This window comes from Aegilops tauschii, chromosome 4 (genome assembly GCF_002575655.3).
Source record: "Aegilops tauschii subsp. strangulata cultivar AL8/78 chromosome 4, Aet v6.0, whole genome shotgun sequence".
Classification (NCBI taxonomy): Eukaryota; Viridiplantae; Streptophyta; class Magnoliopsida; order Poales; family Poaceae; genus Aegilops; species Aegilops tauschii.
Window position 1 is genome coordinate 372,387,765 of NC_053038.3, and position 12,588 is coordinate 372,400,352.

Below are 12,588 nucleotides of genomic sequence, written 5' to 3' on the forward strand. Positions count from 1 at the left end.
CTATTTATGGTCCGTTTATCATGTTACTCATTGAGAAGGCTTGGGCTCACGTGTATCCTAATGTTGTGCTGGAGACTGGTGAGTTGATCTCCCATGAGATCAAGTGTCTGCGGAAGAAGGAGAACTGGGGCACCCTGGCTTCTAGGTCTGGGATTCCATCTGGAGCTGCTGACATGGAGACCGAGGTTGAGGCTGATGCTGACGATGATGCGGATTATGAGCCCTCTGGAGTGGAACCCTCATGGGCAAAGAAGATCAAGCGCAAGATGAAGAAACCCTTTTGCATGGAGTCTCATGGATAGTATATGGCTCATGTTTCTGAGAAGAAGGCCAGGAGCCGTCACAAGGAGCTCATGCGCCAGTTGGGTGCAACTGTTGCCAGCGGATCTGAGGGAAAGATCACTGATGAGGAGGAATTGGTTCAGCAGCACTGCCCGTGGACAGATTCAGACATCGAGCAGTTTCCTACTGATGATGGCAGTGCAGACGATCCTGCTGGGATGTGATGATGGAGACCCACAGTTTGCTATCACCTGGAGCTGTAGCAACGCTCTTTGCCTTTTTGGTGTCTCGATGCCAAAGGGGGAGAGAGCTTAGGGATTTGTCGTTGTCGAGTTGCGAGCGTGTGTTTGTGTAGCGTGTTTCCTTGCATGTCTTTCTCGCAAACTCTTTTCTCGTCTTTGGCGCTTGTTTGGTTTATGTTTGCGAGACCCGGTACCCTATCATATGGTGTGAGACAATTTCTACCTTATCCTTTTATTATCTAGTTTGTCGAGTACCTTGGTAGTATGTGAGTTGCTTGCTTATCCAGTTATATTCTTTGCTCACTCCTACTCTTATGCATCCAAGATTTACATGTTCCATTACCTATTGCTAATGCTGCCTGACTATAAAATATAGGGAGAGTGTTTATCCTAATGTATGTGCTCTGCTTTCCAAAGGCACCTCTTATTAGGTGCACACATTCAGGGGGAGCTCCGTCTATATTTTGTAGTTTTGGGATTCATTTACTTTCTTGTCTTACCTTTTGTGCAAATCCCGTGTTGTCATCAATCCACCAAAAAGGGGGAGATTGTTAAGGCATGTCTCTCTCTAAGTAGTTTTGGTGATTGATGACAATGTCTTTGCGGAATAATTGTGTGCGTTGAGTATTTCAGAGATTCATCCTTTGGCACGAGACGATTCCCTCGGAGTTTTAAGCGAAGATGGTGTAGCTCTTTCGATTCAGTTTTGGTGGACTTGTGTCGTAGGAGTCACCGTACTATCAAGAGGGGGTCCGCATTGGTTAGGCTAGGGTGGAATCAACACGTACACATCCCCTTTGCACCCTCTGAGCCTTCCCGCTTCGATGGAGGCTCCCTTGTTTCCTTCTCTATGAAATCTGGTCCCAGCGGTAGTACCGTGGACCCCAGCAGTAGTACCGCTCAAGAGCTACAAGCGGCAGTACTGCTCCACAACGGTAGTACCGCCTGGAGCTCTCAGCCGTAGCACCGCTGCGGTTCCGCGCTCCTACCGCCTCGACTCGAGGTTGTCGCCTCTCGTGTCAGGTTTTGCGGCACTGGCAGCGGCAGTAGAGGCGGTAGTACCGCTCGTAAGCGGTAGTACCACCCTTACCACCGCTGTTAGTACCGCCCTGGGTCCAGGTCCTGCTCCGCCTCTTGCTTTCTTCTGTCTGCGCGGCAGTACCGCGAGAGGGAGCGGTAGTACCGCTGCCCCCAGTGGTAGTACCGCTCTGTGCGGGGCTGAGCGGGGGTAACGGTTGGATTGTTTCCCCCCTTATAAAAGGAGGTCTTCTTCTCCAAGTTGACTCACCTCTTTTCCCCCAAGCACCATTGTTCCTCCAAAGCTCATTTTCGCCCGATCTCTCTCCCTAGCCAATCAAACTTGTTGATTCTTTGGGGATTGGTTGAGAAGGCCCAGATCTACACTTCCACCAAGAGAAATTTGATTCCCCCCACTAATCCCTTGCGGATCTTGTTACTCTAGGGTGTTTGAGCACCCTAGACGGTTGAGGTCACCTCGGAGCCATATTCCATTGTGGTGAAGCTCCGTGGTTTCGTTGGGAGCCTCCAATTTGGTTGTGGAGAGAGCCCCAACCTTGTTTGTAAAGGTCTGGTCGCCGCCTCCAAGGGCACCAATAGTGGAATCACGGCATCTCGCATTGTGTGAGGGCGTGAGGAGAATACGGTGGCCCTAGTGGCTTCTTGGGGAGCATTGTGCCTCCACACAGCTCCAACGGAGACGTACTTCCCCTCAAAAGGAAGGAACTTCGGTAACACATCCTCGTCTTCACCGGCTCCACTCTTGGTCATCTCGTACCTTTACTTGTGCAAGCTTATATTGTGTTGCATCTCTTGCTTTCTTGTGTGCTTGTTGTTGTTGCATCATATAGGTTGCTCACCTAGTTGTATATCTAGACAACCTACTTTGTTGCAAAGTTTAAATTGGTAAAGAAAAGCTAAAAATTGTTAGTTGCCTATTCACCCCCCCCCCCTCTAGTCAACTATATCGATCCTTTCATCCTCCCTCTCAAATCCTTCCCAAATCCTTGGAATCTGAAGATTTTGTTTGTTGATTTCGACCTCAATCCCTCCCTCAAGGTAATCTCCTTCGATCCCCATGTTTTCATTCGAAAAATGCTCACACTTGCTCTATTCTTTCAAGGTTTAGGCAAACCCTAGTTTTTCATGGATCTTAAAATTGGTATGGAAATATGATATGATTGTTTGGCATTTTGCTAGGGTTAGGCTTCTTAGTATGTTAGGGTTAGGGTTATGGTTCTTATTATGTTGGGGTTAGGGTTTACTTCGTCTCAACAATCATACATATGTTCCACACTAGGGTTCCACAAATCAACAAATCATCTACGAATAGGGTTAGGGTTATGGTTCTTATTATGTTGGGGTTAGGGTTTACTTCGTCTCAACAATCATACATATGTTCCACACTAGGGTTCCACAAATCAACAAATCATCTACGAATAGGAATACTCATCTAGTTCTACTAATTTAAATACTAATCTACAAAATACTCATCTAGGAATTTCATACTCATCTAGCACTTAACAAATGAACAATACTAGGGTTCCACAATGATTACAAATCATCTACAAATCCTAATTCACACAAAGTATTTCCATTTTACATACAAATTTTTAATGCCAGCGAAACAAGGGTTCCACTTCCACCGAAACTTGCACAAATCTGAAAAATGGGTAAGATTTTTCAGATAGAAAGAAGGGGAACGGAAGAGATTACCTTCTAGGAGGGATTGGGGAAGAAATCCATAGAAGAAATCACCAGATCTAATGAACTTTGGAGAGGGAATTGAGAGGGGAGAGGAGAGAGCCGCCGTCGCGCTCTCTGTTTTGGTACTGGAAGTAATGGGGGTCTGATGGGGGAGGGCATCGCCTAATGTGTAGGCGCTGCACATGGCTGTGTGGCGCCTTACAGTTAGGCGCTGCACAATGAGCCATGGCACCGGTCGGCTAGGCGTTGCACATCAGGGGTGGGGTCGGGCGTGGCCTCGGGCTGCCACGTTGGCCTGGTGTGCTGCGCCTGTCAGTCAGGCGCTGCACAGTGTAGTGTGGCGCCGGGCTGTCGAGCGCCACACAAAACGATCAGCTAGGTGAATTTTTGTCACCGACGGTTCACTTTGTGAAATTGTTTTGCCCATAGGTCAATTTTGTCCATTTTGCCCTACGATGACGGTTGTGCGGATGAGGTAAAAAAAGGAACAGAGCATGTCAGGTAAGGAAGGAGATATCTTGAAGCGAAATAACACAGACCTTGCGGCCAACCCTACGTCGCGGATGCGTCCGGACGTCTCCTATCCACCCCACATATGAGCTAGGTACGGATTTGCCGGTCAGCCCAGTCGTTCGAGTTGGATTTACCCCATCCGCTTGGATGACGTTTTTCTGTTTTACTGTCCAAACAATGATCCGGTAGCTCACCCTAACATTTGAGGCGGATATTGGGGATGGGAAGCTTTAACAAATACACATACTCCCTCCATCTCATAATATATGAGCGTTTTTTTACATTAAAGTACAAATCTTAGTGATTAAGCTGGGAGGAGGTCCGTTGGTGGGTCCGGCGCTCCGGCCGACGAGGCGCCAGAGGTCGCTGAGCTGTGGTGTCTCCGTGTCTCATAGCCGATGTCCTCTCCTGTGATCCGATGTGACCCTTTCACCCTCGCCGTCCGCCTGCCAAAGCCAGCCGCCATTTTTCACCCCGCCTCATCCGTCCAGTCTACTAGTAAAAACACGTCTCAACAAAGAGCAATGCCTGCTGGCACTGGACTCTCTCTCTTGTGGGCTTGTGGCAAAGAACCGGCGGCTCGTAAATGCGTGGGTCCATGGAGTACTTTCACCCAAAATAAACGTTTTGTACCAGAGTACTTGTCGCCAAGAAAACCGAGCACAAAAGGCTAGCTAGATTCCTGTAATCCGACGTCCCTTTCCTGCGCCAGTGAACACCAACTGCGCTCTGCTAGCGTTCGGCAGATGGCTAGCGAGAAGCGATTCTCCTAGAGCCACCCACCCATGACTTTTGTGCGCGGCTGGATCGGAAATGGAAACGGCAGCGACGGACGAGGAGAGGCGAGCAGGAGCACGCCGTCATAACTGCCGGAGGCCCCAGCGGCGGCCTCGGGCCTGGGAAGATCGGTGAGCTAGGAGCCAATCAATCAATCCATCCGTGGACACCACAAACGGCCACTTGCGCTTTCAACCATGTCGCCAGCACTGTCGGTCTCTTCCTCGCTGAGTTTAGTTTTTCTTTTCTTTTTTCACTCGTGACGAAACGGTGGCTGAGGCTGCGAGCTTTCCGAGCTCCATGTGCGTGCAGGCGCAAGAAATAGCTATGCGATGGTGGCCTAGAGTAGAGCTACGCACTGGCCGGACCAGCAGCGAAAGAGATTGATAAAAAGCATGGGAGGGAGGGCCAATAAATTCAGAGCCCAACGAAACTGTCTCTGTTGCAGCCGGTGAGTCAGTGAGGGAAAAGAAAGCAAGTGTTCCTGTTGCAGTTAAGGTTCATCAGACTTGAACAGAAAGATGGATCCAAGAAAAATCCAACCAACGCCCAACCCTCTTTTGCCCAAACGGATACACCGGATGGCTCCAGTCGCGTCGGTTTCCTTTATTACTCTTTCGGTTTTGACAAGAATAGCAACAGGGAATCTCGATCCAACAGAGAAAAAACAAGAAACAAGAGTTGTGACAATATCTATCACTGTTCTGAAACCGATAAACACTGATTCAGCAGGAACGCTTTCCACATAACAGGGGGAAGAACACAGCATCCCATGACCAAATAAGTAGCTCTTCTATACATTCGTGTCGAATCGAATAAAGAAGAAGAAAAACAGAAGAGAGATCCTAACAGGCAAAATGCTACTACTATGTCTTTTACATAAGCACAAGAAGAATCTGCACAGAAAGATATAAAAAAGTTCTACAAAATGCCGAGCAGTCCTGAGCAAGTACCTCATATCATGTACAGGGGAGAAAGCAGGACGATGAACAGCAGCCATTTAGTACAAGAAGAAAGAGGGATCACGCAGTCAGACGTCCAGGCTCTATCACCTTGCTTGCCGGGGCCTTGTCCCTCTGCTCTACGTACGCAGATGGGAACCAGCCTGCCTTTCCTTTGCACTCCCCTTCCGACCATCCGTTTGGAGACACCTGTCAAGACAGACACACAAAGATTGCTTGCTTAGCACTGCCGGCCCCATGTGTTCTCTCTTCTTATAAATGGACAGTTATGCGTTGCCTTGCATCTCATCATGTTCATGCAGCAGCAGTTACCCAACTTACTGCGGGTATGAATTAAGGTGTGGTTCATTACTTCAGAAATTTAGCCATGAGGTGTAACACGAATAATGGATGGATGAAATCTACAACAGTGAATGCTGATGTGCAAACCGAGTGTACCTGGCGGACCACAACGAAATCACCCACGGAGATACTGAGCTCACCATCAGCCTGACCATCAAAAGGATGGATTACCTGCACGACAAGGAAGTCATCAAGTGTTAAGCTTCTGGAGTGATGAAATGCTATGTTCAGTACAGCAAGTGTGCTGCAGTTGCTAAAATTACTCAACAACTAATCTTGCCAAATACTCCTTGCCATCCTTTTATTGCGTATATTTGTTGTTTGTGTGTGGATTAACCCACATGGAATTTCCACTCCAGCATTTTTATGTGGTATTACTATATTTAGCAGGTGTAAAAAAAGAATAACATGAAATGCAAGGTAGGCGAGGAGCTTTGTTGAAAGAATGGCAGCACGGGATATTCATCGATCATATTAAGCACTGTCTAAGCTGCAGTTCTGATTCAACAAAATGGGTACTCACATGATTTTGGATAATCATGCTACTAACAGCATATTTTATGGCTTTCTTATGCTACCAAACAGTTTCTTGATTTCTTTGATTGCTGGAGAATCAGATGAACATTTGTTTTATGAATCAATCAAATGAACTTGACATCGTAAAAATCAGCCATGAGAAAGCACATGTTTATAATCTACTTATAAATAAATATATGGAGCAGTTCCAGAGATAGCTTTCTGGGGCTTCCAAAAAACCTACCATCAGTCTGTCTAAAATAGCTCATGCCAGTACGGAACTAAGGTCTAACATGATACAGAGTACACAGCAACAATATAAAAGAGTGAAGAACAGTAGAGATGACACACTACAAACTGATCTGCCAAATATGCGGTGCAAAAGGCGTACGTACCTCCCCAACATAATGCACTTCCTGACCATTCCTTGTAGGTTCGCTAGTTTCAGTTAATGCTGGATCTTCTGATATGCTATTTGAGTGCACATGTGTCGGTGATACTTTAGGTGATGATACTTTAGGCTCCGATGATGGATCTGATGATGGCACGTCATCATTGTTGTCTGACTCTTCATGGGGTCTTGCATTGAGCATCTGTGCAAATCAGCAGAAAAATGGCAATAACCTTCAGCAGAAAATACTCACATCTGTTTTCAACGTTTAGGGCATTAAAAATGCACAGTACAGGTCAAATAATCCATTATTTAGAAATAGCTATGCACCTCATCATGAAGTTTGTTCAGAATATCAGCAACGTTCTGATGGTAAGTTCTCTCGGCATCAACCTGCAAGTGGGGCACACCATAAGATAACGCTCATTAATGTTTAATGCTCAATTCTGTTCAATCAAAGTTATCAAATTTCACATACGGTACATGAGGCGTATGCATATTTGGTTGGAGCTCATGAGTGTCAAATCCAGGAGTGGGAAACTTGAAGTAGGAAAATTAACAAAAAAAGCTACCTGACTTATTTAGGGGCAAGTGAAAAAAAAACATACCCATGTTCAACATCTAAATCACACATATCACCAATCACATCAAACGGACAGAAAATCCAAACTATGTTTTAAAAAGGCACCTGGTAATTAGAAGACATATTTAATTTCCAGGATACTTTCAAGGGGATTGGGCCAAACTATAAGAATTGTTTATATGCCAAAACTTACATGGCACTGTTTTACTTCTAATCAGTAAGTACAGTTTTGGTAAAAAAAATACTCCCTCTGTATCAAAATATAAGACGTTTTTTGTTCTAAATTTAGACGAAAAAACGTCTTATATTTTGATACGGAGGGAGTAGATCAGTAACTAGGCACCCACACATCAGGGTTGAGAACAAAAGCAATGTACCCATATGACCACACGTGCACATGCACACAGGCAGAACAGAATAAAAAGATAAGTCATTGAAATGAAGTTCTATCCTAGAAATGAAGTTTCTAATCAACAAAACCAAAAGGCAATTTATGACCGTTCTGTTTATAGCATAAGTGGCCGTACCATACCACAGGAATCTCAGCCGTCAACATAAGTACATATTCTGAAATAAAAGTGAGGCGTACCATACCATTGCAAGAAGACGATCGAAGGTAATCTGTTGCTGCTGAGCCTCTACAGCCTCCATAGCTGCCGTTGCTTCCTTTCCTAATGCTGCCAGCGTAGTTCGGAGCTCTGATAGTTTTGACTCTGCATGTTGCAGTTTCACCGAATCTGTATTACCACTACTCTCCTTCGACTTCAGTTGCCTTCTAACCACATCAGCTATCTAATAAGAGAAACATTGTCTTTTTAGTATCAGGCAGGGATCTCTGAAGTAGTTACAGTGCTAGGCGAGTAGCTCTGTGATCAGCTGACCACACAGGTTTTTCCAAATGCCACTTTGTTTTGCTATAATTTCTAATTTTATGTATTAGTCTATGGAAGCTAAAGGAGTGAAATCACAGGTACTAACTCCTGGCATAACCACTGCTCTGGAGAAGATAATTTTTCATCTGCTATTCATTACCTGAGACTCCATATCTTGTCTGATCCGTTGATAGCGGTAAGTTAACAAGCGAGCATCTTCAAGAGGAGCACTCATTATCATTTCTCGAAGAGGCTCAAAAACCTGTGGGTAGGAAAAACCAAATGGTTAAACAGTAGCAATACAGCTGAATCAGAAAATGTGATGTCATTAGTTAGATGTAATCATAAAGAAGTTATATGTGCATTTTAGAATGCACAAATCATCATATCACATTTGGCATTCACTACTTGCTTTGATACTATTTTGTAAATTTTAACAGAATAAACCACGTCTAGCTTCAGATGACATTCCACTCAAGGGTAAAAAGGAAAATATATCACAACATAGATGTTTCGGACTAATAAACATAACGCCATGAAGGCAACATTTGTGATGTTGAGAAACTTATGAAATAGTGAAACTGAGGATGGGAATAGCCATCACCTGCTCTCCAAGAACTCTAAGAAGTTTCTCCCGCTCTATCTCCATTTGGCTGTGGGATTTACCAAACTCAACTGAAGCCTTTCCAAGAACAAAACCAAGATTTTGATTGTTGTTTCCATATTTGCAACAATCCTCAGCTAGCTTTTTCACTACAGGAAGAAACATTATAGCTTGACAACATCTCAAAATAGAAGCATATGCACATACAACAACAACAACAAAAAACAATGTGAAGTTACCTATCTCCATCTGTTTGGTGCTAACAGCAACAAAACCCTCCAGTCCTCGTACAATGGTTCGTTGGAAATGCTACAAAATGAGACACAACCAATTCACTTTACAACAATCGGCTAGACTAGTTATCTTTGAGTCCTTTTACAGTACATTAAATTATTCTATGCCGTTTATTTTTATGATGCAGCGGCTAAGATATAATAACAATACTACACTAGAATTCTTGTAGTATATTCAGGCATGGAGGGCACTTCGGGCAGTCCAGCATCCAGCTTCTGCTGGTAATCCACGAGCTGGGCGACGGCTGGAGGGATGCCGCCGGAGCTGCCGTTCATGCTGTTGGTGGAGTGGTGGTGGCCCACATCGGGTTGGGGATGAATCGTAGTGGGTGCGGGGTACGCGGGTCTAGGCGCGAGAGCACGCTGCTCTCCATCGCCTGGCCGCCAAGCACATCACACTTTGCCTTCCGTCGAGTTCGACGTCCACGCTTGTTTAGGCTTGGATTTGGAATTGGCGTCGAGCGAAACAGTTTTTTGTGGAACTTATATGGTTGGATAAGGACATGGATTGAACGTGTCGTACACACTGTTTCTCTCTGAAGTTACAAAACAGTAGTGGAACTGATTCATTTGTGTCCCAAATTCGCTATGTAACATGTGATGCTGTTATTTTATAGCCTGTAAGCTCTTTGTGGTAGCCTACATGTAACACGCATCATCCAGCTACTGCTAAGATCAGTGACCAGACTAGTGCTAAAGTTTTGCATGAGCTCTTGGATTCCATGCTTCATCATTGTTGGTGTTGAAAAGGGAGACAACGAGCAGCGATTGGCGGCATCGCCCTCCTCGTCGACCTTCCGTGCAGCAGCTTCTCACCTGACAGTGGCGGCGCAAGGGAGGAGCGGGCATACAGCTGCGCTCATCACGTGTGGCGGCGATCGTCACATACGGCGGAGCTATATTGGGATCGTTTGCAGGGAGGCGAGGTCATGTGGTTGTGAGCAGTTAATTTTCCTGTTCCTTCTGGATTATTGGAGGCATTGAATCGATCGGGTGAGAGAACCCAAAGCTGAGAATATTAGCCTAGTCGGAAATTACCAAGCTATCCTCAAGCTGAGCTTTTAGGCGAACCATATCAATCGTTGGATTAACTTAATACTACACCTAAAACTCAGTAGTACAATGTACCGTAAGTAATCTCTTATCTATCACAGGTAACAAACCGAAGGAAGGCATACTTTAGCTGCTCTTGTGGTATTATAAAGCTTCTGGAGATTCTGGTGGCACTCAAGTTCAGCTTCATCAACAAGCGAAGTGTCTTGATTATGGCGTGCGCTGAACGTCTTGCGAACCGCCTGCAACGTAAATGTAACTCTCTCAAGAGTGGAACAGGCAAAGAAGCATGGCATATGATGCTCGAACCATTCATTCTATTGGACCAAGTAAAATTAGGCTCAGCTGCCGAATAAGTGGGTATCCACAGTCAAACGTACAAGAAATGAGTAGGTCCAGATTAGTGTCAGAAACCTAAAGAATAGATATGCAACTCACTCCCTCCCTTCCAATGGCTGCTGTTCTGTTCTGTTCTCCCAATACAGTGGTCACTACCCATAACCTCAAAAATTCTCAAACTAACTCTGTGTGGAATTGAGTGGCGGAGCAATTGCCGGGGGAAGAACCCTATTTCTACTTCCGGGCGAAATTCCGGCGACCCGGTGATCAGCGGGAGGCTGAATTTGTGGAATTTGGGAGGGGAACCCGTACCTGTTGCTGCTTGGCGACGTGCTCCCGCAGCTTGCTGGCCTGCTTCTTGAGCGCCTCCATCCGCGCCGACCGATAGGATCGATCAAAAGCGAACGGCGCCTCTCCGGCGGTAGATAGGAATTGGGGGAATAATAGGAGAGCGGCTGGGGAAAGCGGAGCGACCCGCTGGTAGCACTCTCCTGCTACACGACGCGAAGCGAAGCGCTAGAAGGGGCCGGCGGCGGAGCGCAGTAGCGCGGCGCCGGTACAGCGGTAGGAGGGAGCAGCAGTAGAGCAACCGCCCCTCGCCTCTCCGCGGTTTGTTGGGTTGCTGTGGTGGCGGTGACGATGGTGGTGGTGGTGGTGGTGGTGGGGTTGGTGCGGAAGCGGAAGCGGAAGGCAGTAGCTGCTGCCGTGGTCGCTCTGGCGGTAAGGCAAGTAACTGCCTGGCAACCGCAACCGAGGCGGCGGCGGCGGCGGGCACGGAGCGCGCCAGCCGACGACGGTGACGGCTGCCGACCAAACTGTAGAGCGAACCGCTAAGCTGGACCGTAGAAATGGCCAAATGAGAGTGTTCCGGTTTCCAGAGAAAGCGAGAACGCTGGGCGTGTGACGGAATTGATCCGGACCGTCGAGCCGAGCCGAGCCGCGCGTTAGTCCCACGCCATTGGGGGCGCGCCTTGCCGTGCGCGTGGGAGGTGGGACTGACTGGGGGTGCGCGCGTAGAGAGCGACCCGACGCGACGGGGAGCGTAGGGGCGAATGAACCGAAAGTGCCGGAGGCGTGGACTTGGTGCCGTACGTCTCGCCGAACACCCCCGCGAACGAGTCGAGTTCGAGCGAGTTGAAGTTGGCTCGGCTCAACTCATATAAAAATTCGAGCGAGCTCAAACCGAGTGAAGCTCAAAGCCGAGCTGTAAAACATGACTCGTGCTCAACTTATAACGATCTCGAGTTGATCTTAAGTTAGTTTCGAGCAAAATGAGAATCATAAATCTATGATGAATATCCTAACTAGAAAAGGGTCAACACGACATGAGAAAGCACTAAAAATTTATTACTCCAATCAAGATGATGATAATATAAATTTCTTCAAAGTATTTTGACGTATTCTCTCATGACCGAAAGTTTAGTACCCAAATAATATAATGATTCGCGATAGACATATAATTGGGAAAAAATTATTGGCCCAAGACCTAAATATTTTTTGAAAGAAATAAGGCCTAAATCTTCTTTGCACTTAATTAAACTTTCATATTTGTTCGTAAAGAAACTAGAGAAAATCATGGACAAGGGCAACATATATGGTAATAAATTATCTTATTTCCAATTAATATATGGCATGATCATTCAACATAATGATATCATGTCGAGGCGTCGATCTATCGCGCTAAAATCGAGCAAGCTAGTATTGACTCGAGACCGGCTCGTTTCTTAGTCGAGTTACATAAAATGTCCAAACTTATCTCGTTTATTTTCGAGTCAAGCTAAAATTCGAGTCGATTTTGAGCGGCTCACGAGTCTCGAGCTTTTCTTGCAGCCATCTCACGGCGGCCCGCAGCTTATCTAATCTGCATCGGACAAAATCTTTGTATTTTGTTCTACTCGCCGGCCATCGTGCTCGTTTTTTGTTTAAGACGCCGGCCATTCCGCTGACGACACCACCAGGGATGAGATGGTGCTGGTGGCCGGCTTTTGACTGCTGCCAGGTGCCAGCCAAGCGCTCTTGTGCTCGGTCGCTCTCGCGTCGGCGTAGGCGCGTGGCTCTGCGAGGTCAAGCCTACCCCGTCATCTAATCTCATCTC

General features: G+C 46.4%; 1 protein-coding gene across 1 annotated transcript; it reads right to left on the reverse strand.

Moving 5' to 3' along the window:
* Positions 1 to 5,238: 5,238 nt before the first annotated feature.
* LOC109757386 (SH3 domain-containing protein 2) lies at positions 5,239 to 11,525 on the reverse strand. The gene is made up of 10 exons (XM_020316208.4): positions 10,806 to 11,525; positions 10,280 to 10,396; positions 9,048 to 9,117; positions 8,809 to 8,957; positions 8,365 to 8,466; positions 7,927 to 8,124; positions 7,080 to 7,142; positions 6,754 to 6,951; positions 5,939 to 6,013; positions 5,239 to 5,689 (listed from the first exon to the last, which is right to left on the reverse strand). The coding sequence occupies exons 1-10, from the start codon at positions 10,863 to 10,865 to the stop codon at positions 5,561 to 5,563; spliced, it is 1,161 nt and encodes a 386-aa protein (XP_020171797.1). The 5' UTR covers positions 10,866 to 11,525; the 3' UTR covers positions 5,239 to 5,560.
* Between the last annotated feature and the right edge of the window lie 1,063 nt (positions 11,526 to 12,588).